Source organism: Triticum aestivum, chromosome 2B (genome assembly GCF_018294505.1).
Source record: "Triticum aestivum cultivar Chinese Spring chromosome 2B, IWGSC CS RefSeq v2.1, whole genome shotgun sequence".
NCBI classification, from domain to species: Eukaryota; Viridiplantae; Streptophyta; class Magnoliopsida; order Poales; family Poaceae; genus Triticum; species Triticum aestivum.
The window spans coordinates 321,895,971-321,915,540 of record NC_057798.1 but is presented as its reverse complement, the minus strand read 5'-3'; the positions used below and the strand labels follow the sequence as shown (position 1 = coordinate 321,915,540).

Here is a 19,570-nt window from a genome sequence, read left to right as displayed (position 1 = left end):
ATGGAACATAATATAACTCTTAACATATCCTTGGGCTAGAAAAACATTTTAAAATCCTATGTTTTAAGACTAGTGGATAAATCTGCTCAACTGCTTTGTCATTCTTCCATAACACGCGGTAACACTAAGTCAAACACAAGGAGATAATAGATACACGCTGGAGAAATAGTTAGGGAGAGTAAATGATAAAACCATGGCGCGCATATGTGACAAGATTAATAGTATTGTGTTGCATTTTCTTTTTGAATACATGGCATGCATACATGTTAGGATTAATTGATTGGGCGGTTTATTATAGCCAATGACAGAAAAAAATACAATTCATGGGCACTATCGTCACATTAATCGCCTATATCATTTTTTTTACCTTGCAATCACCTAAGAAAAGATTTATTTTCTCTGATCAATATTTTTTAGGCCAAGTGATATTATTTGTGCAATCTGTACGTTCAATAAAATATTGTTACTAATATGCAGCAAATGTTCTCACATGCTACCTCTGTAAAGAAATATAAGTGCGTTTAGATCACTATACGCACTTATATTTCTTTACGGAGGGAGTACCAAATAACCATGCGACAAGATTTTCAGTTCAAAAGATAAAAAGGAAATTAGACGTGCCAAACTCGTTCATCATGTTACAAATGTAACCACGTCACAAGCTAGGTTTTTTACCCAAACATGAATGTTCTTCAATTGTTGTCATGTTAAAGTATTTGTAACATCATTTCTTCACATACAATCAATTGGTAAGAATATATGGGAATACAATTTTCATATATCAATTGGTATTTCACAAATTTATTGCTTACTTCTATCCTAAATATTGAAACATAAAAGACACTGATACCTATTTAAGAGTCATGGGTGACCGAGATAATATGCCACCATGTTTTATTTAGACCCTTGGATAAAAATGTATAGTTTAAATTTTTTTGAGAACATCTTACAATTTCTCATCGACAAAAGTAATTTTGCAGATACCTTCGTAACACAATAGTAAGCCTTCCCCGACTCCCAGATACGCCGCCCAAAAATGTATTCACGGTCACTGCAGAAGAAAGGGAACTGGAAAACAAACAACATGTTGGAATTGTGAAATTCAACAATGATTAAAGGAATTACAACTAATCGAACCTTTTTAATCCAGTGAATAATTGTGGTTCCATTCTGAGGGAACTCATCCAAAATTTTGAAACACACAAGCATGGGATCCCACTTTAGACGAAAATCATCATCCCAGAAGAAATCTCTAACCAGTTCAGGAGTAGCATCCTCGAAAATGGTCTGGCTACAATGCATTATAGGTCCCACCTAAGAAAAACATGAACAAATTAGAGTGCTGCACATGAAAAATTAAATGACAAGATGTTGACGGTTTAGCCATGATATATATTCTCTGCATGTTCCTACAGTTTCTCGATCAAGTAACTTCAAAAAAAAAGATCAAAATCCAACAAAACACGTAGCAGATGGATAAAGGTATACTAGCAAGTCAATGACATAATAAAAAAATGGGCAGCCCGGTGCACGTAGCTCCCGCTTGGGCAGGGTCCGGAGTTCTCCGGCCACTTTGGGTCTATAATACACAGCCTTTTCCTACATTTCTGCAAGAGGCTGTTTCCAGGACTCAAACCCGTGACCTCATGGTCACAAGGCAACAGCTTTACCGCTGCGCCAAGGCTCCCCTTCAAGTCAATGACATGATAACATTGCAAAAAAAATGGCATGATAATATTACCATGAGAGAAACTCCGCCTATGTTATCTCAACATAGCCGGTCCAAAAGCCCGGGTAAAGGAGGGTTGTGATAGGCTTGGCGGGCCAACATAAAAACTCAGCCGCTCTTATGGAGATGAAACCCAAAAGATTTTCGTTGGGGCGTAACCCTCTCAGCGACGCACCACATCGGAACCCGGGTGTGGTGGCAAATGGGCAAGGGCCGGGCCGTCGCCCCCTGGTAGCGTGTCGTATCTTGATCCGGATACAGTGGCAAGTGAGCGAGGATCGGGTCGTCGCGTCCTTAGTGGCACGCTACATCAGCGCCCGGATGTAGTGGAAAATGAGCAAGGGTCTTCGCATTTGACTCGACGAGTGCGAATGGTAAGGAAGCTAGCCGAGCCTAGGAGGATTCGCTTAGGTAGCTGGAACGTAGGGTCTCTGACAGGGAAGTTTCGGGAGCTAGTTGATGCAGCGGTGAGGAGAGGTGTTGATATCCTTTGCGTCCAAGAAACCAAATGGAGGGGACAGAAGGCGAAGGAGGTGGAGGATACCGGCTTCAAGTTGTGGTACACGGGGACGGCTGCAAACAGAAATGGCGTAGGCATGTTGATCAACAAGAGCCTCAAGTATGGTGTGGTAGACGTCAAGAGACGTGGGGACCGGATTATCCTGGTCAAGCTGGTATTGGTTTGCTACCAACATTTGGCAAAATCAAAAGTTGCCAACATTTGGCACCTTTTTGTGAAATTGGCAACGAGAATTGGCAAGCAACCGATCTCTAGCCAATATTTGGTAGTTGCCAAAATTTGGCATGCCAACTTTTGGCATCAAACAAATTATACTCTTGGTTCTCAATGTTATCAGCGCATATGCTCCGCAAGTAGGCCACAATGAGAACACCAAGAGGGAGTTCTGGGAAGGCCTGGAAGACATGGTTAGGTGTACAGATCGGCGAGAAGCTCTTCATAGGAGGAGACCTCAATGGCCACGTGGGTACATCTAACACACGTTTTGAACGGGGGCATGGGGGCTCTTTGGCTATGGCATCAGGAATCAAGGAGAAGATGTCTTAAGCTTTGCTCTAGCCTACGACATGATTGTAGCTAACACCCTATTTAGAAAAGATAGAATCACATCTGGTGACTTTTAGTAGTGGCCAACACTCTAGCCAGATCGATTTCATCCTCTCGAGAAGAGAAGATAGGCGTGCGTGCCTAGACTGTAAGGTGATACCTGGAGAGTGTTGTACCACAGCATAAGCTGGTGGTTGCTGACTTTTGCTTTCGGATTCGTGTCCAGCGGAATAAGCGTGTCGAAGTCGCTAGAATGAAGTGGTGGAAGCTCAAGGGGGAGGTAGCTCAGGCGTTCAAGGAGAGGATCATTAAGGAGGGCCCTTGGGAGGAAGGAGGGGATGCGGACAATGTGTGGATGAAGATGGCGACTTGCATTCGTAAGGTGGACTCGGAGGAGTTTGGAGTGTCCAGGGGAAGGAGAAGCGAAGATAAGGATACTTGGTGGTGGAATGATGATGTCCAGAAGGCGATTAAAGAGAAGAAAGATTGCTTCAGACGCCTATATTTGCATAGGAGTGCAGACAACATAGAGAAGTACAAGATGGCGAAGAAGGCCGCAAAGCGAGCTGTCAGTGAAGCAAGGGGTCGGGCATATGAGGACCTCTACCAACGGTTAGGCACGAAGGAAGGCGAAAGGGCCATCTATAAGATGGCCAAGATCCGAGAGAGGAAGACGAGGGATATTGGCCAACTCAAATGCATCAAGGACGGAGCAGACCAACTCTTGGTGAAGGACGAGGAGATTAAGCATAGATGGCGAGAGTACTTCGACAAGCTCTTGAATGGGGAGAATGAGAGTTCTACCATTGAACTGGACGACTCCTTTGATGAGACCAGCATGCGTTTTGGCGTTTTGTGCGGCGAATCCAGGAGTCTGAGGTCAAGGAGGCTTGAAAAAGGATGAAAGGAGGTAAGGCGATGGGCCCTGATTGTATCCCCATTGAGGTGTGGAAAGGCCTCAGGGACATGGCGATAGTATGGCTGACCGAGCTTTTCAACCTCATTTTTCGGGCAAACAAGATGCCAGAAGAATGGAGACAGGGTATATTAGTACCAATCTACAAGAACAAGGGGGATGTTCAGAGTTGTACTAATTACCGTGAAATTAAGCTGATGAGCCATACAATGAAGCTATGGGAGAGAGTCATTGAGCACCGCTTAAGAAGAATGACAGGCGTGACCAAAAATCAGTTTGGTTTCATGCCTGGGAGGTCGACCATGGAAGCCATTTTCTTGGTACAAGTTATGGAGAGATACAGGGAGCAAAAGAAGGACTTGCATATGGTGTTCATTGACTTGGAAAAGGCCAATGATGAGACACCACGGAATGTCATGTGGTGGGCCTTGGAGAAACACAAAGTCCCAGCAAAGTACATTACCCTCATCAAGGACATGTACGATAATGTTGTGTTCGAACAAGTGATGTCGACACTGATGACTTCCCGATTAAGATAGGACTGCATCAGGGGTCAGCTCTGAGCCCCTATCTTTTTGGGGGTAAATAGGAAGTTAAGAGTTATGGAAACAAACCTTGGAATCGAAAGGGTTTAGGCTTAGTAGAACTAAAACCGAGTACATGATGTGCGGTTTCAGTACTAGTAGGTGTGAGGAGGAGGAGGTTAGCCTTGATGGGCAGGTGGTACCTCAGAAGGACACCCTTCGATATTTGGGGTCAATGCTGCAGGAGGATGGGGGTATTGATGAAGATGTGAACCATCGAATCAAAGCCAGATGGATGAAGTGGCGCCAAGCTTCTGGCATTCTCTGTGACAAGAGAGTGCCACAAAAGCTAAAAGGCAAGTTCTACAGGACGGCGATTCGACCCGCAATGTTGTATGGCGCTGAGAGTTGGCCGACTAAAAGGCGACATGTTCAACAGTTAGGGGTGGCGGAGATGCGTATGTTGAGATGGATGTGTGGCCACACGAGGAAGGGTCAAGTCCGGAATGATGATATACGAGATAGATTTGGGGATTGGGGTAGCACCAATTGAAGAGAAGCTTGTCCAACATCGTCTGCGATGGTTTGGGCATATCCAGCGCAGGCCTCCAGAAGCTACAGTGCATAGCGGACGGCTAAAGCATGCGGAGAATGTCAAGAGAGGGCGGGGTAGACCGAATTTGACATGGGAGGAGTCCATTAAGAGAGACCCAAGGATTGGAGTATCACCAAAGAACTAGCTATGGACAGGGGTGCGTGGAAGCTTGCTATCCATGTGCCAGGGCCATGAGTTGGGCGCGAGATCTTATGGGTTTCACCTCTAGCCTACCCCAACTTGTTTGGGACTAAAGGTTTTGTTGTTGTTGTTGTTGTAATATTACCATGAGAGACAAAGGCCATTTCGCCAGGAAAAAATTACCATGGGGTAAAAGAGCGCTACTGGACTTTAAGTATTCATAACTATGTCCATGGGGTATTTATTTGAAGTGTTGAAATTCTTCTTTGCTTTTAGAGGCTTATACTACCAACCTGAGAAAAGAAGCAAATACTACCTCTTATAATGAAGGAACCTTCTTTTATATATATATAAATACTATATCTTAGGATCTGTTTCTCTTTCTAGAATCCCATTGACAAAACAAACCTCGGGCTCATGCCTCCAGGCCTTGTACGTCATGTTGGAAGTGGTACGCTCCATCAAATGCTGCCATGTTGTATGCCCACTCTCTTTATTATCTAAAAGCTGCACGAGGTGATCTAGGTCCTTCTCAGTGACAATATCATGCTTGCCCTCAAAAATTGACCTTGTAAAAAAATATGTTTAGTGGAAGAGATCGTTGGATAAATGTACATTGGTGGGGCTTTTTGGTGCATTCATATCTGAAGAATACAATTTATCTATGTTACCATGCCTCTACTGAAACATATAAACTGAATAATCAAACTAAAGAAACTTCATCACGATCAATCGGACGAAACAAGCAGGTCAAACTAAATTTAAAATGATGCTTACCATTAGTCCTTACACTGAAATCAGTCAACTTTGGTTTTCCTATCACAATTCACAGACAACCAATCATTTATTTAACTATTTTGTCACATTGATTTAGCTTATCCTTCACCGCAATGACCATGCCTACATCAAATGCAATTGTTCAAGCAAGTAGAAGACACTTAACCATCACCTCCATGACCTGGCCATAACAGTAAGCCCAAACACAAGCGGTCAACTGCAGTTTATAACCTTACTGGCAGTAACTAGTTCTTTAACATAAATAGTCAGGCAAGGTAAGTTATATGTTGCAAATCCTTGAATCGTGCAATCTAAACCCAGAAGGCAAAGTTTCACACAACTGAGGGACACGGGTCATCGGGGAGCCACAAAACACCCTCAGGAAGTAAACACTACAAAATTTCATCACCACCTATCCAGTTAGAAATACAAACCCGCTGTCGCAATAATCTTGCTCCACAACCTCCGTAATCGATTCAGTTTTACTAGTTCAATTTGATGATGTGAAAGCTCCCAAAATTGGTGTTGGTCATTGGCTGAATTGAAGCATATCACACTTCCGTTCTCGTAATTTGTAAATACGGAGACCCGAACCAATTCCAACCAACACAATTGACAAGTCAAATGCCGCCCTGCGCTTCACAGCCAGATAGATTCGACTAGTACGCTCTCACCTGCCGTTAGCGCAAGCGCCAGCGTCCCCGCAGGCGTCCGTGTCGTCGTTCGAGGGATCCTTGCGCTGGTACTTCCCATGGCGGCGGAAGGCGGAGGAGAGCAGCTGCGGCGCGATGGAGAAGGCGGAGAGCGCGGTGCAGGCGAGCCATAGGCGGCGCGCGCCGAGCCCGGGAGGCACGTAGAGGAGCCGGAGACGGCTGCGGAAACCGAGGAAGATCAGCCCGGTCCAGCGCGGCCGCCATGCCCACCCTATGAAGAGACCGATCATGACCGCCGCCCAGATCGGCACGGCGCACAGCAGCACGTCTACCGCCATCTCCGCCAACGCCGGCCGGCGCAGCAGCAGACCCGCCGCCTCCTCGTACCACCCCGCCATTGCTAGGGCCGGCACCTTCCTTTCCCTCTCCCTCTCCCTCTCGCCACCTTTTTCGTTTTTGATTGATTGCTTTATTTTCTTGGCAAAAATGGCGGAGAGGACAGGAGGGGAAGACACGAGCCGGGAAGAGGTCGTTTCTGTCGGTGAGGCTGACCTGTGGGCCGCGATAGGCAGGCCTCCCTGTCGGTGACAACTGGAGCGAGCGGTTTGTCAGGCGAGAGGCCGGAGGGGGCGTGGGGTATATGCTGCGGACAATGTACTGTCATGTTTATCCGGAGTGCCGGGGTGGACCAATAATGTCATTGGTTTATGATAAGATCGGTGCTCGCTATCTTACACAAACGGTTCCGCCCGGAAAATTAGGGTTGCACGAGGCGATCAAAGAAGGCGACGAGGGTTCTCTTGCACGCCGCCGGTGGCGCCGCCGGTTCCCTTCGTCTCCGTCGGCCACTCTGGCGGCGGGAGGGAGGTGGAACCTCGGGTCTGTTCGCTAGGTGTGTGTGGTAGGGTTAGGGTTGAGGGTGACGCTGCCGAGGCTGTTGTGGTGGTGCCGTGATGGAATAAGTTTCTTCGGGCTTCGTTCGTGGTAAGGCGAGGTTTTTGTCTTCGTCTAGGAGCCAGCGGGTGGGGGATCCCGGATCTCGTCGAGGTCGCGGGCTATGGTGGCCGAGGTCCATCGGCACTGGTCGTTTGGGTCCTCAGATGGGCGATGTCTGCCTTTCGAGGCTGGGTGCCTCGCCTTCACCCATGAGTTGCAGCAAGTCCGTTGGCCGTCCTCTCGCACGTTCAAGCCAGAAATACCAGAGAAGTATGATGGGAGACTGAACCCGTCAGAGTTCTTGAGCATCTACACCATCGTTGTTCAAGCTGCCGAGGAAGAGACGAGAAGTTGTTCGTCAATTACTTCCCTTTGCCACTCAAGCCAAATGTCAGGTATTGGCTAATGCACCTGCCAGAGAACTTCATTTTGACCTGGGCTGATCTATGCCACTAGTTCATTGGCGCCTTCACAGGTGGCCATCAAGAACCAGGGCAGCCCAGCGACTTGCAACTCCTCTTGCAGAAGGAAGGAGAGACTGCGGAAATACATGCAGAGGTTTAGCAGAGTACACAGAAACATCCCAGACATCCACCCGGCGGCTGTGATAGCTACGTTCCAGTCCAACGTACGCAATCGTCGGATATGTTCCAAGATGAACATTCGATTTCCCAACACTATGATGGAGCTTTACATTCTAGTGGATAAGTGTGCTCGAGTAGAGGAGGGGAGGCGACTCCCCTGAGAAGAGGATGGCGTCGACATCGACTCAGAGGATGATGACGAGGCCACTAGTCAGAAGAAGAAGAACAACAAGAGCGCAATAAGAGGTGCAAGGATAAGGCAATGATGATTGTTGAAGGATCGGGCAGACCTAGTACCGGCAAGAAGGCCAAGGTAGAGGTTCCCGACAAGGAAGTTGTCGCGTGCGCTGATTGCCAGGAAGCCATGGCTGCCGAGAAGGCTGGGAAAGGTGATGTGTCGTACTGCAAGATCCATCGGACCAAGGGACACAATCTCCAGGAGTGTCATCTGGTTGAGTAGCTCGTCAAGAAGCAGAGGGCTGAATATGAGAAGCGTGATAAGAAAAAGGTCAAGGAGGCGCTGACGGGAAGGGCCGAGGTGCGGAGCAAGCCGCCCCGGCAAGGCTCCTCAAGATCAAGGGAAACCCGCCAGAGGCCATATGAAGGAGGATTGCAATGATGAGAGTGATGGAGGGGATGAGGAGGAAACCAGCGAGCGGGAGTTCCAGAAATCCACTGACGCCCTATGCATTGACGGGGGCGCATCTTTGCACTCCTCTCACCGCCAACTTAAACAGTGGGCGCGTGTAGTCAATGCCGTGGAGCCAGCGGCAGATTCTCAGAAGCCGCTCAAGTGGTCCCGCATGCCCATCATCTTTGACGAAGAGGATCATCCTGACCACACCACTGCGGTAGGGTGCTTGCCGTTGTTGGTCTCACCAACGATCCGCAACCTCATGGTCACGAATATGTTGGTTGACGGCGGGGCCGGGTTGAATCTAATCTCTCCAAAGGTCATCAGCAAACTCCAAATTGTGGAGGAAGAGCTCGAAGTTACCGGCATGTTTCAAGGGATCAACCTTGGAAGAAGCCGTCCAAAGGGAAAGATCACGCTGCCGGTGGTTCGGGGGGAGTTCAGTTACCGGACTGAGAAGGTCGTATTTGATGTGGTTGATCTCCCCCTACCATACAACGGAATCCTTGGTCGTCCGGCCCTGACCAAATTTATGGCGGCATCTCATTATGCATATAACACCTTGAAGATGCCAGGGCCGATTGGTGTCATTTCCATTATGTCGGACGAGTAGGATGCGATCATTTGTGTGGACAAGATGTACCAAGCCAGTGTTCCCGCCAAGGAAAATAAGAGAAATAAGAAAGCTAAAGAGGGCCCCAGCAAGGAATCCCGGAAGCGTGCCTCTTCAGGGTGCGCTGCGCCTATTGATGACTTGCCAGAGGGTTCCAATAGCAAGAGATCCAAAAGTGTTGCGCCTACTATGAAGAAGGTCCTGGCAGGGCTGGTTGGCGTTGATGGTACCTTTACTATCAGTGTCACCCTTGACGACAAACAGGAAAGCACATTCGTTGTCTTCCTGCGGGCGAATGTCGATGTGTTTGCATGGCAACCATCTGACATCCCTGGTGTTCCCAGGGAGGTAATCGAGCACCACCTTGTTTTCTGCCCACATACCCGACCCGTCAAGCAGAAGGTCTGAAAGCAAGCTTTAAAGCAGCAAGAATTCATTGCCGAGGAGATCAAGAAACTTGAGGCAGCTGGTCTGGTCAGAGGAGTATTGCATCCAACATGGTTAGGAAATCCTGTAGTGGTGCGCAAGGCTAATGGGACATGGAGGCTTTGCATAGATTTCACGGATCTGAACAAGGCATGCCCGAAAGACCCATTTCCCTTGCCATGCATCGACCAGATTGTGGATTCTACCTCCGGGTGTGACCTGCTTTATTTCCTGGATGCATATTCTGGATACCATCAGGTCTTTATGTCTAAGGAGGACGAAGAGAAGACGACTTTGTGGGGACCCCGACTCATAGGTCATGATCACCGAATGCACGTGTACAGTGATCCCAGAGATCAATGCTCACTAAACACACAAAAGCTGAATAACAAGAGTCTTACATCCATACATACCGTTTTACACAAATTGTGACTGTTATGGTCAAGTCTTGAGTATATCATCGCAACGGGATTCTTCGTCGACAACTTGGACCCATGCCATCTGCCTTAACCCTACAGGCATTCTGACTGGGAAAGCGTCCTAGCTCGCATGATCGTCACCAAAGAACTCTTCTTCATATCATGTTCTTCCATACCTGGCCAATTAAATAACCAGTGGCAAGCCAACGAGTACTTTGAATGTACTCGCAAGCAACCAGAGAGTGATAACAGAATAATGATGTAAGGTTCTACTACTAAATTGGCATTTTTGCGGAAGCTAGTTTTTCTCATGCAAGTATGATCAACATTTATCAAGGACATGAATGCGTCTGCAACAAGTGTCTAGAGGTTACAGACATCAACATCGAGAAAGAGTTATAAACAACTCATGCTCAAGCTTATCGTGACATCCTCATGAATCACATCATCAATATTACCAAACCGTGTTATTTGTCAGAAACATATGGACATAGTCTAAGAAGCACCACCTAACTGTCCTTGACCATGGACACAGCTATTCGAATAGTTTGACACTCTGCAGAGGTTGCACACTTTACCCACAAGATCCGGGAAGCTTTCGTGTCACCCACGATCCTACAGTACCTCAAGTACTCGGGGGAAGCACCCGATCACTATCTTTCCATAGGCGAGACTAACATAGGGTCCACTCGTTGGTACACGGCCTTTGTGTATAAGCATCAAGATTTTGGGACTCTGCCCTTTCATTATCACACATACACGCAGGGACCAATGGTGTGTCCGGTGCCCCTGAAAACAGTCATGGCCGCCTATCCAAGCACGACCCCATCCCGAGAGTGACCTCATGTCACCCCCGTCACTAGAATGTGGGCACCATGCTAGTATCAGCCTAGGTAATCAAATAATGCCCTTTCCCATATAAGGGTAGAGTGGTTGCGCATGTAGGGTTGGGATGGTCAACAAATCTTAAATCTAATCCGTCTCTGTATACAACACTTATTCACTTTCTTCGGTGCACCACTTCTTCATCAAGTGGTGACCTAGTTCAACATCACCCACGGACATTAGGGGCACCTGATGGGGTTTTCAAAGGATTGTAACCAAGAGATGATCATGGCATATATGCAACCATCATGCGTCAATGTCAAGTATTTTTCATCGCATCTCTAGCACAATGTAGAGCTACAAACATGCAAGTACCGATGGGCATGCATCAATGCAACGATTATATCAAGCTCATAATCAACAATGTCATCATGCATATAGAAAATTTATCGATGAACGAGAGAGGCGAATCATGGTCAAAGGGTTGCTTGCCTGTCTTAACCAAGTCCTTGGGGTCTTCAATGTCTCTGGTCCAACTCATTCGCCAACGTTGTAATCTAACCTTGTAGAAATAACGACACACAATAAGACCATAACACAAATAGAAATTACAAGTGCTCATAAAAATGTTCACTTATTTTTGTTAAATATTAGGATGAAAAATAAGAATGCCAAAATTCTTAGTTTTGGATTTGGAGTTGTAGAATAGGAGAAATGGATTTTCAGAGGGGAATATAAATGCTCAAATTTGAATTTAAATTTGAAAAGTACAGAAAAGTTTGATGGATACTTATGAAAGTTACACCATTAAATAGGTGGGACTTTTAGAAGAATTTAGGAGTTGGAATTATTTCATTTGGACAAATATTTTATTATGTAGAACTTTTGTGAGTTTCTAGAAAAAGAAATAGAAGAAGCAGCATTGTGCAAATGGGCCTATTCAGCCACAGTGCAGCAGGCCCAGAGGGAATCCAGCCCGTGCAAGGCTGCCATGTCCAAGGCGTAAAGGCAAAATACTAGCGAACCACTACGCATGCGCGTGTGTTTTAAACCTGACGAGTGGGGCCCACCCGTCAGAGTGTGAGGCTGACCGACAGGCTCCACAGCTGTCGTTGTCAACCTCGGGCCAGAGAGGGAGGCAAGCTTACCGGCGTCACTGTGGTCGACGGTGAGGCGATCTGAGGGCACCGCCGTGCTCAGGGTGGAGTCACCGTGTGGGTGGAGGTGGAGTTGGACGCTAGGGTACAGGGGTTCGCCGGCGACGAGGAAGCCGGTAGAAGGGCTTCGAGAGGTGCTTGCTCCGGTTGATTCAGGATGCAATAGAGAGGGAAACATAGGGGAAATGGTGAGAGAGGTGAGGAGGTTCCAGATCGAGAGAGAGGGGGGGTCAGAGGAGGCCTGTACCACGAGATCGACAATGACCTGAGGCGGCGGAGCTTGATCGAGCTCGGGTGGCTCTGGGGATGACCTGGAGGCGTGGGAGGAAGATTGGGAGTGGGAGAGAGCGAGTGGTGGCGACGGAGAGGCTCGGGGAGGCCTTTAAGTAGGCGGGCAACAACTCATCGTGCTCCAGTGCGTCGGCGAGGCCGTTGTCGTTGCTAGGGGTCACGGGGGCTCGCTTGTGCGTGTCTGAGGTGTTCGTGGAGGTGGTCTACGACCAGGGGAAGGAAGAGAGAGCGGGGGAGCGTCAAGGCATCACGCGTGTGAACATGCTCATTGGAGCTCTTGGGCAGCCATGGCGCGTGTGCGAGGGAGGTAGCAAGAGGGAGAAGGAAGAGGGGTACCAAGGTGTAGCGTGCTACAGACATCGAGGTGCATCGTCGGGCGTGCGAGGGAGGGCCGAGGCGGTCGCGAGCATAGGGCAAAGAGCGGCTACAGTGCCCTGGCGCACTATAGCGCGCTCTAGAGCGGGCATATGGTCAGCATTGCCATTGTTTAGGGGCTGTGGGCGTGGCCAATTGTGTCTGGTAGCTATGGGGTGTAAACAATGTGGGAGGTGCATTGGATGCTTTGAGGCACACTGGAAGAGGGGTGAGGTAGAAAGGGAGAGGAAATAGTGCTCTCCAGGGGTGAAAAATGAGGTTTTCACCCCCCAAATAATTTAGCTAGGGATCAGTGGAAGCTACTGGAGGTGTAAGAGGACTAAAAGGAACTGTGGTAAAAAGTTGAACTCATGGAGAATAGTGGAAGGGGTCAAAACATGGTTTTTTGGTAAAATGACAGAAAGTGTTTGGTGGAGATCTGAGCAAGTAAATGGATCCTCCTTGCCATGAGATTTAACAGGATCAAATGGTAGATAGAAATGGGTTTGATCACCAAGTTTGAGCTCATTCGGAGAAAGTTGTCAATGTAACTTTGGTAAACCCTAGAAATCGACAGAAATGGATTTTCCAAGATTTAGTCATGCAAATCATTTCTCCTTGACGCACCACTTGGTGTAGTGTCATCATTTGAGTATTTGAGCATGTCCACAAAATTTGGGATGAAAAGCAGAAAGTTGGTAATGTAGAGTTGTTCAAATTTAGATCTGGACAAAGAGGGTTTTGGTTTTTTTTGATGAAGTTCCCTTGATCTTCAAGACATGAGGCTTGGCAAGATCATCCAATATGTCATATGTGACATGCTAGAATTTTCTTGGAATTAATGAAAAATATTTCCTTTGTAAATATTTCAAAAGCTTGAAATATCCAGAAAGGGTTTTTGAGGGATTTAACCAATATTTTGAACATGACCATGTGTTGAATCTCATATATGTGGACAATATATGTCCACTGATCTCCCGTAAATTTTCTCAAATATTTTTGAAACATTAAAATAATTTTAACCTATTAAAGACCATTTCTGGCCTAAATAAAAAGCCTTTAAATAAAATAAAAAAATAACTTTGAAAATAACATTCTGTTGTTTCTGGGAGTCCTATATCTAATAGGATTCAAATATAATTTTTGAAAGTTTTTTCACACCCTTAATTAAGTACTTGTAGTTCAAGTCTCAATTCAGGGGGTTTTGAAAAAGCTATTTTAGAAAATAATTTTTGGCCAAAATATTTTTGTAAGAAAATACTATTCTGCCCTATACACATGGCATGATCGTTGGGCAAAGTTTTGGATCATGGAAAAGGAGTATAAGAGTTGGAGGATTTATTTGATTTTTAGAGCACTTGCAACCAACAGACAAAAATCAAATCAAGCAAAGACCAAAACAGTCAAAAGTTTTTGCCAAACCATATTTTATCATGATTTATTAGCTTAAGTGTTGTGGCATGAAAATTAGGGTGTGACAGGCGTTCATCACCCCCTGTGGCACCTACTGCTTTGTACGGATGCCCGGTTGAAGGGCGCCGGATCCACTTTTGCGAGCGCAGTCCTGTCGGATTCCGGGCTCTGCAGACCCAAGAAAGGTTCAAACTCAAGGGCGTGTGCAAAGAACTCAACCTCTCAAGCGGAACGACCCACTGCTCTCACGACCTAGCTCGATGAATAGGAAGGAAATGGACATGGCAGTTTACCCAGGTTCGGGCCACCTTGCGGTGTAAAACCCTACTCCTCCTTTATGGTGGATTAGCCTCGCGGGGGGCTGAGGATGAACTAATACAAGTGGAAGAACATCCTCAGGAGGCTTGTTCTTGTGATGAGCTCCTGGATCTTTGTCTCTCAAGGGCTCGATGATTCGATGAGTCGATCCCTTCTACGGTGGTGGCTAGGCTATATTTATAGTGGCTTTGGTCCTCTTCCCCCAAAACTTTGGTGGGAAGGGATCCCACAACGGCCAATTTTGAAAGGGGACAAGTAGTACATTTGATCTTGACGAAAGGTGGTCTTCATCTGCAAAGCTTCTGATTGTCACGTCGTGGTGGGCTCGACGATGACATCCATCCCGCCGTTCTGGCGGTCCTGGTCTTGTTATACGCAAATGGCAACCTTTGGCTAATTCCTTGGGACTCTGCGCCTACCCTTGCCTCCTTTGCACCAAAGAGGAAACATGTCGCCCTGCGCCCGCTGGGGCGCACCTGGCCTTGGTCGTCATGGCTAATGTCATTTCGGCCTCATGAGGTGAGGCCTTGCATAGAAATCTCCGCTCCTCAGGATGCTGCCTGCGGAGGCCTCTCCTTCGGGAGGTCTTGATGTCGCCCGCCTCGCGAGGCTTGGCCCCTCGCGAGGGTCTTGTCTTGTCGTGGTTGAGGATGGGCCATACCAGGCCATTGATGGAGCCACGCCATGGGCCGTAGGCAGGCAAGTCCGGGTACCCTGGTTCCCAAAACACCGACAGAAGCCCCCGGGCCCAAGGCGTGCTCGCACTCGGCTTCGAGGCAAAGCCAAAGGGAAAGTGCGGAGCATCGCGAGCCCCAATCGCCTGTGGACCACGTAGACGCGTGGCGCTTCATGGGACATGGGCTTCTCCGCTTCCCCATGCTGCCTCGGCAACCGTCCGACTTGAGAACTCCCTGTTGCATGCAGAGAAAACCATCATTACTCAAGATCATGGGAGGCCGGCAGTTTGCCTTCCATCGGCTATAAATGCGGGAGCAGGCGGAGCCGCCGCCCATCTTCGTCTTCTTGCTTCTCGCTCCTCCTTCTCCTTGCTCCACCACCTCGCTAGAACATCTATGGCGCCGACGAGGAGGTTCTCGGCCGCAGAGAAGGGAAAAGGCCCCAAGGAGGGGCCGGACTCACCATCGCCCAAGAGGGGCCGCTGACGCCCCCGCAAGTATGCTGCGACACCGGCAGCGGCTCCCCGCGGGTGTGGGCGCCCTCCTTCAAAGGCTGGCGCTGCCTCCAGTGGTCTTGAGGGCGCATCTTCTTGCGGTGGGAGCCGCCGCAGTCAGGGGAGCCGCTGTGAGGAGGCGAGGCACGCAGTGACCATCCGGCCACCACAACCGCGGTCCCACTCAGCCGACTCTTCCCCAGAGTTTGTGGTGTGGGGCAAGAAGCCTGCAGGCGCCTGGCTCAGGCTCCCGCACTTCTTCATGAGCGCGCTGCCGGCCGGGGGACCTAGTGGCTTCTGGCTTCTGGCTGATGGCTGCTACAGCAAGGCCTCGTGGGTGGAGGCCGAGGTCACGGCCGCTAGCAACGTGTTCCTAAACCGCGGGTGGCAGTCGTTTGCCCACGCACGGGACCTGCATGGGAGGTGCACCCTCCACTTCAGGTATGACGGCGTCGCGACCCTCTACTTGAGGATCTTCGGGGAGGACGACCCGCATAGGGTGCTGCCCGAAGAGCAACAACGACGACGACGGTGATGATGACGACTGATGAAGGGGTGGCATCATCGCTAGTGATGACCTCGGCCTAGGCAATGGTCGTGCCGCCTCCAGCAGCAGCAACTTCTCTTCCACGGAAAGCTCCAGCTACGACGACTCTGATGAGCCGTCGCGTCACCGAGCCCGGACCGGGAGGGGAGACGAGTTGTGTCACTGCCACGCCCCGGTGAAGTGGAGGAGGGCTCTGAGTGAGCCTGAGTGCCACCGGAGCCGGACCTTAGGAGCTGTCGTCGACGTGCACCTGCTTTTTTTTCTTTCGCTTTCTGCTGCAAAAAAGAATAAGTAGGAGACCCTACTAGGGCGTGTAATGGACTATGGCACTTGCGCCGTTATGCTATTATTTCCATGCTTCCCCCTGATGCTCGCGTTGCCATTGATGTGGTGAAATTCGGCGCCGCGGGAGCGTTCCTCGTCGAGGGGTGACCCAATGGTCACCAGGCTTCAGGAGGGGAGGGGCCCTCGTAGATGTAGAACTAGGAGGCCCCGGACGCGCAGTGCCTGCGAGCTCATTCGAGAGCGTCGCGCGAGGATAGATACGCCACAGGGGCAGGGACTAAGGATTTGGCGAGTGCGCTCGCGGGCAATTCCGAAGCGCCACACTTGCCCAGCCCCCACGCGTGGGACGCGCGAGGAGGAGCGACAGGCAACAACCACTCCTCATGATGAAAAGCCTGAGAGAATCGAACGAGGCAAGAAGAAAAATTCCCAACCTTCAAGAAGAGACGTTGAAACTCCAAATTCCATTCAAGAAGTCGCAAACTAGATACAGAAAGCAAGCAAAAGAACAGTCGCGTTCGGCACCTATACCAGTCTTCTCACTAGCGCAGAGCTAAGTGCTGCCACTAGAACGTGGGAGGGAACCCCCGTGAGGCCCAAGGGCGACGCTCAGGAGACTCCGAGGCATGTACAATCCAAACTCATTATTACGTGAGAGTGTCACGAGCGAAGACCTTCACAGGCGCGGAGCCTTCTTTACGGATAAAACTTCCAGAGGTGCTGGATGCTCCAAGCATTCTGGATGGGGACCCCATCCTGCGTCTCCAGACACGCGGCGCCAGGCCTGGAGACACATGCGATCCTGATCGGGCCCTCCCACATGGGGGAGAGCTTGTGAATCCCTTCCCTGGAGAGCACCCGCCTCAGGACGAGGTCACCCACCTCGAGGGTCCTGGAACAGATGTTGCGGCAGTGGTACCGCCGCAGCGCCTGCTGGTACCTCGCAGCTCGGAGCGAGGCTTGGCGACGGTGTTCCTCTCCCAACACGAGGTCAATCCCCTGCGAGGCATCCTGACGTGCCTCATCGAATGCCAGGACCCGCGGGGAGCGATGCCTGACCTCGTGAGGGAGGACTGCCTCGGCTCCGTAGATGAGGAAGAACGGGGTCTCGTCTGTAGGCTTGGTCGCGGTGGTGCAGATGGACCACAGCACGGATGGGAGCTCATCGAGCCAGCCTTTGCCATAGGCCTCGAGCTTTTTCTTGAAGCTCCTTGCCTTGAGGCCCCTCAAGACCTCCGCGTTGGCGCGCTCGGCCTGGCCATTGCTCTGTGGGTGCACCACCGAAGCGTAGCATATCTGTGTTCCCAGGCTAGCACAATATGTTTTAAAGAGGCTGCTCGTGAACTGGGAGCCATTATTGATGATGATGTGATTGGGCACCCCGAAGCGGCTTACGAGGCCCTTGATGAACTTGACTGCAGAGCCAGCCAGGATGGTGCAGACAGCTTCCACCTATGCCCACTTGGTGAACTTGTCGATGGCGATGTATAAGTAGCGGTAGCCCCCGGGCACTCGAGGAAATGGGCCCAAGATGTCCAACCCCCAAACCGCAAATGGCCACAAGAGCGGGATGGTCTGGAGGCCCTGAGTGGGCTGGTGGATCTATTTAGCATGGAATTGATAGGCTTCACAAGATCTTACCAATTCAGCAGCGTCATTGAGAGTAGTGGGCCAGTAGAACCCGCTGCGAAATGCCTTGCCCATGAGGGTGCGCGATGAGGAGTGATACCCACAATCTCCACCGTGAATGTCATCCAGCAGCTCGCACCCCTGCTCCTTGGAGATGCACCGCAGGGAGACATTGTTCGGGTGCCTCCAGTAGAGCTCGCCGTCCTAGATGCAGTATGTGGTGGCCTAGCAGGCCACCCGCTCGACGTCCTCTTCCTTCTCCGGCAGGGTGCCCTAAAGCAGGTACGACTTGAATTCCTCGGTCCAGCACCCCTCCTGAGGCTCGAGCGCGGGGAGCAGATGGGCCTGTGAGGCCGGGCCATAGGCTAGGGCTCCCGTGGTGGGTGCTGTGGGCAGCTCCTCCCGAGGCAGTGTCGTCTCGACCAGGGGGGGACTGCCGAGACGGGATGTCACGCTCCTGGGGGAGGCGGCGGGATGCCCTCTTGGCGATATCGTCCGCCTTCTTGTTCGTGCCGCGCGATACGTGCTGCAATTCCAAACCTAAGAATTGCTTCTCAATTTTGTGTACCTCCTTGAGGTATGCTTCCATGTGCTCGTCCTTTGGTGTGTACTCCTTGTTGGAGAAGTTGATGAGGAGCTGGGAGTCGCCCCTGATGGTGAGGTGCTTGACCCCCAGGGCAACCGCGGCCCTGAGCCTGGTGATCAGGCCCTTGAATTCGGCGATGTTGTTGGAGACCTTCTCGTCGTGCTGGAAGCAGAGCTGCACGGCATAGCAGAGCTTGTCTTAGGTGGGCGAGATGAGCACGACTCCAGCCTCCGCGCCCTGGCGTGCGAATGCACCATCGAAGTACATGACCCAGCCATCAGGTGCTTCGTCTCTTGGGGCGAGGGAGCGGTCCTCTCCCACTTCTTGGCTTGGTGAGTCAGTACATTCAACCACAAAGTCGGTGAGGGCTGCGCCCTTGATGACTCGGGTGGTGCTGAATTCCAGCTGAAACGCCTGCAACTCGATGTTCCATTCGGCAACCCTTCCTGCGGCATTGGGGCTTCAAAGCACCCTCTCTAGGGGGTAGGCTGAGACGACCTTGATAGGGTGGCCTTGGAAGTAGTGGCGCAGCTTCTTGGAAGCGACAAGGAGTGCAAGGAGGAGGTTCAGCAGCATGGGGTAACGTGCCCGCACGTCACACGTTATGGTGCTCACGAAGTAAATGGGATGCTCGACGAGGGAGGAGGTGTCCGATGAGTCTTGTTTCTCTTGAGGTGATGGAGTCTCAGGAGCCTCGTCTTCAAGGGGGGGGCACTATTGCCTCAGGGGCGCCATGCTCAGGAGCCCCATCTCCTGAGGGTGCGACCGTGGCCTCAGGCGCGTTATCCTGAGGCCGCGACGCCTTAGACGGGTGCGCGGCCCTGCGCTGCACACCTTTGGCTGTGTGTTCCTCGCGGACCTCCACCAGCGCTGCACTGGCTTAGTGCGGCGTAGTGGCCAGGTAAAGCACCAGGGGCTCAAGAGGGCAAGGCACCACCATCACCGGTGGGCTGGTGAGGTAGTTCTTGAGGTCTTGGAAAG

General features: G+C 50.2%; 1 protein-coding gene across 1 annotated transcript in view; it reads right to left on the bottom strand.

The window, feature by feature from the left end:
- Positions 1-6,965, bottom strand: part of LOC123044833 (uncharacterized) — an 11,941-nt gene extending 4,976 nt beyond the window's left edge. Inside the window, exons 1-4 of the mRNA XM_044467707.1 lie at positions 6,423-6,965; positions 5,380-5,539; positions 1,138-1,314; positions 985-1,068 (exon numbers count right to left, since the gene is read on the bottom strand). Of these exons, the coding sequence (XP_044323642.1) occupies positions 985-1,068; positions 1,138-1,314; positions 5,380-5,539; positions 6,423-6,799 (798 nt within the window). The 5' untranslated portion in view covers positions 6,800-6,965. The remainder of the gene's footprint in view (positions 1-984; positions 1,069-1,137; positions 1,315-5,379; positions 5,540-6,422) is intronic.
- Positions 6,966-19,570: the final 12,605 nt, after the last annotated feature.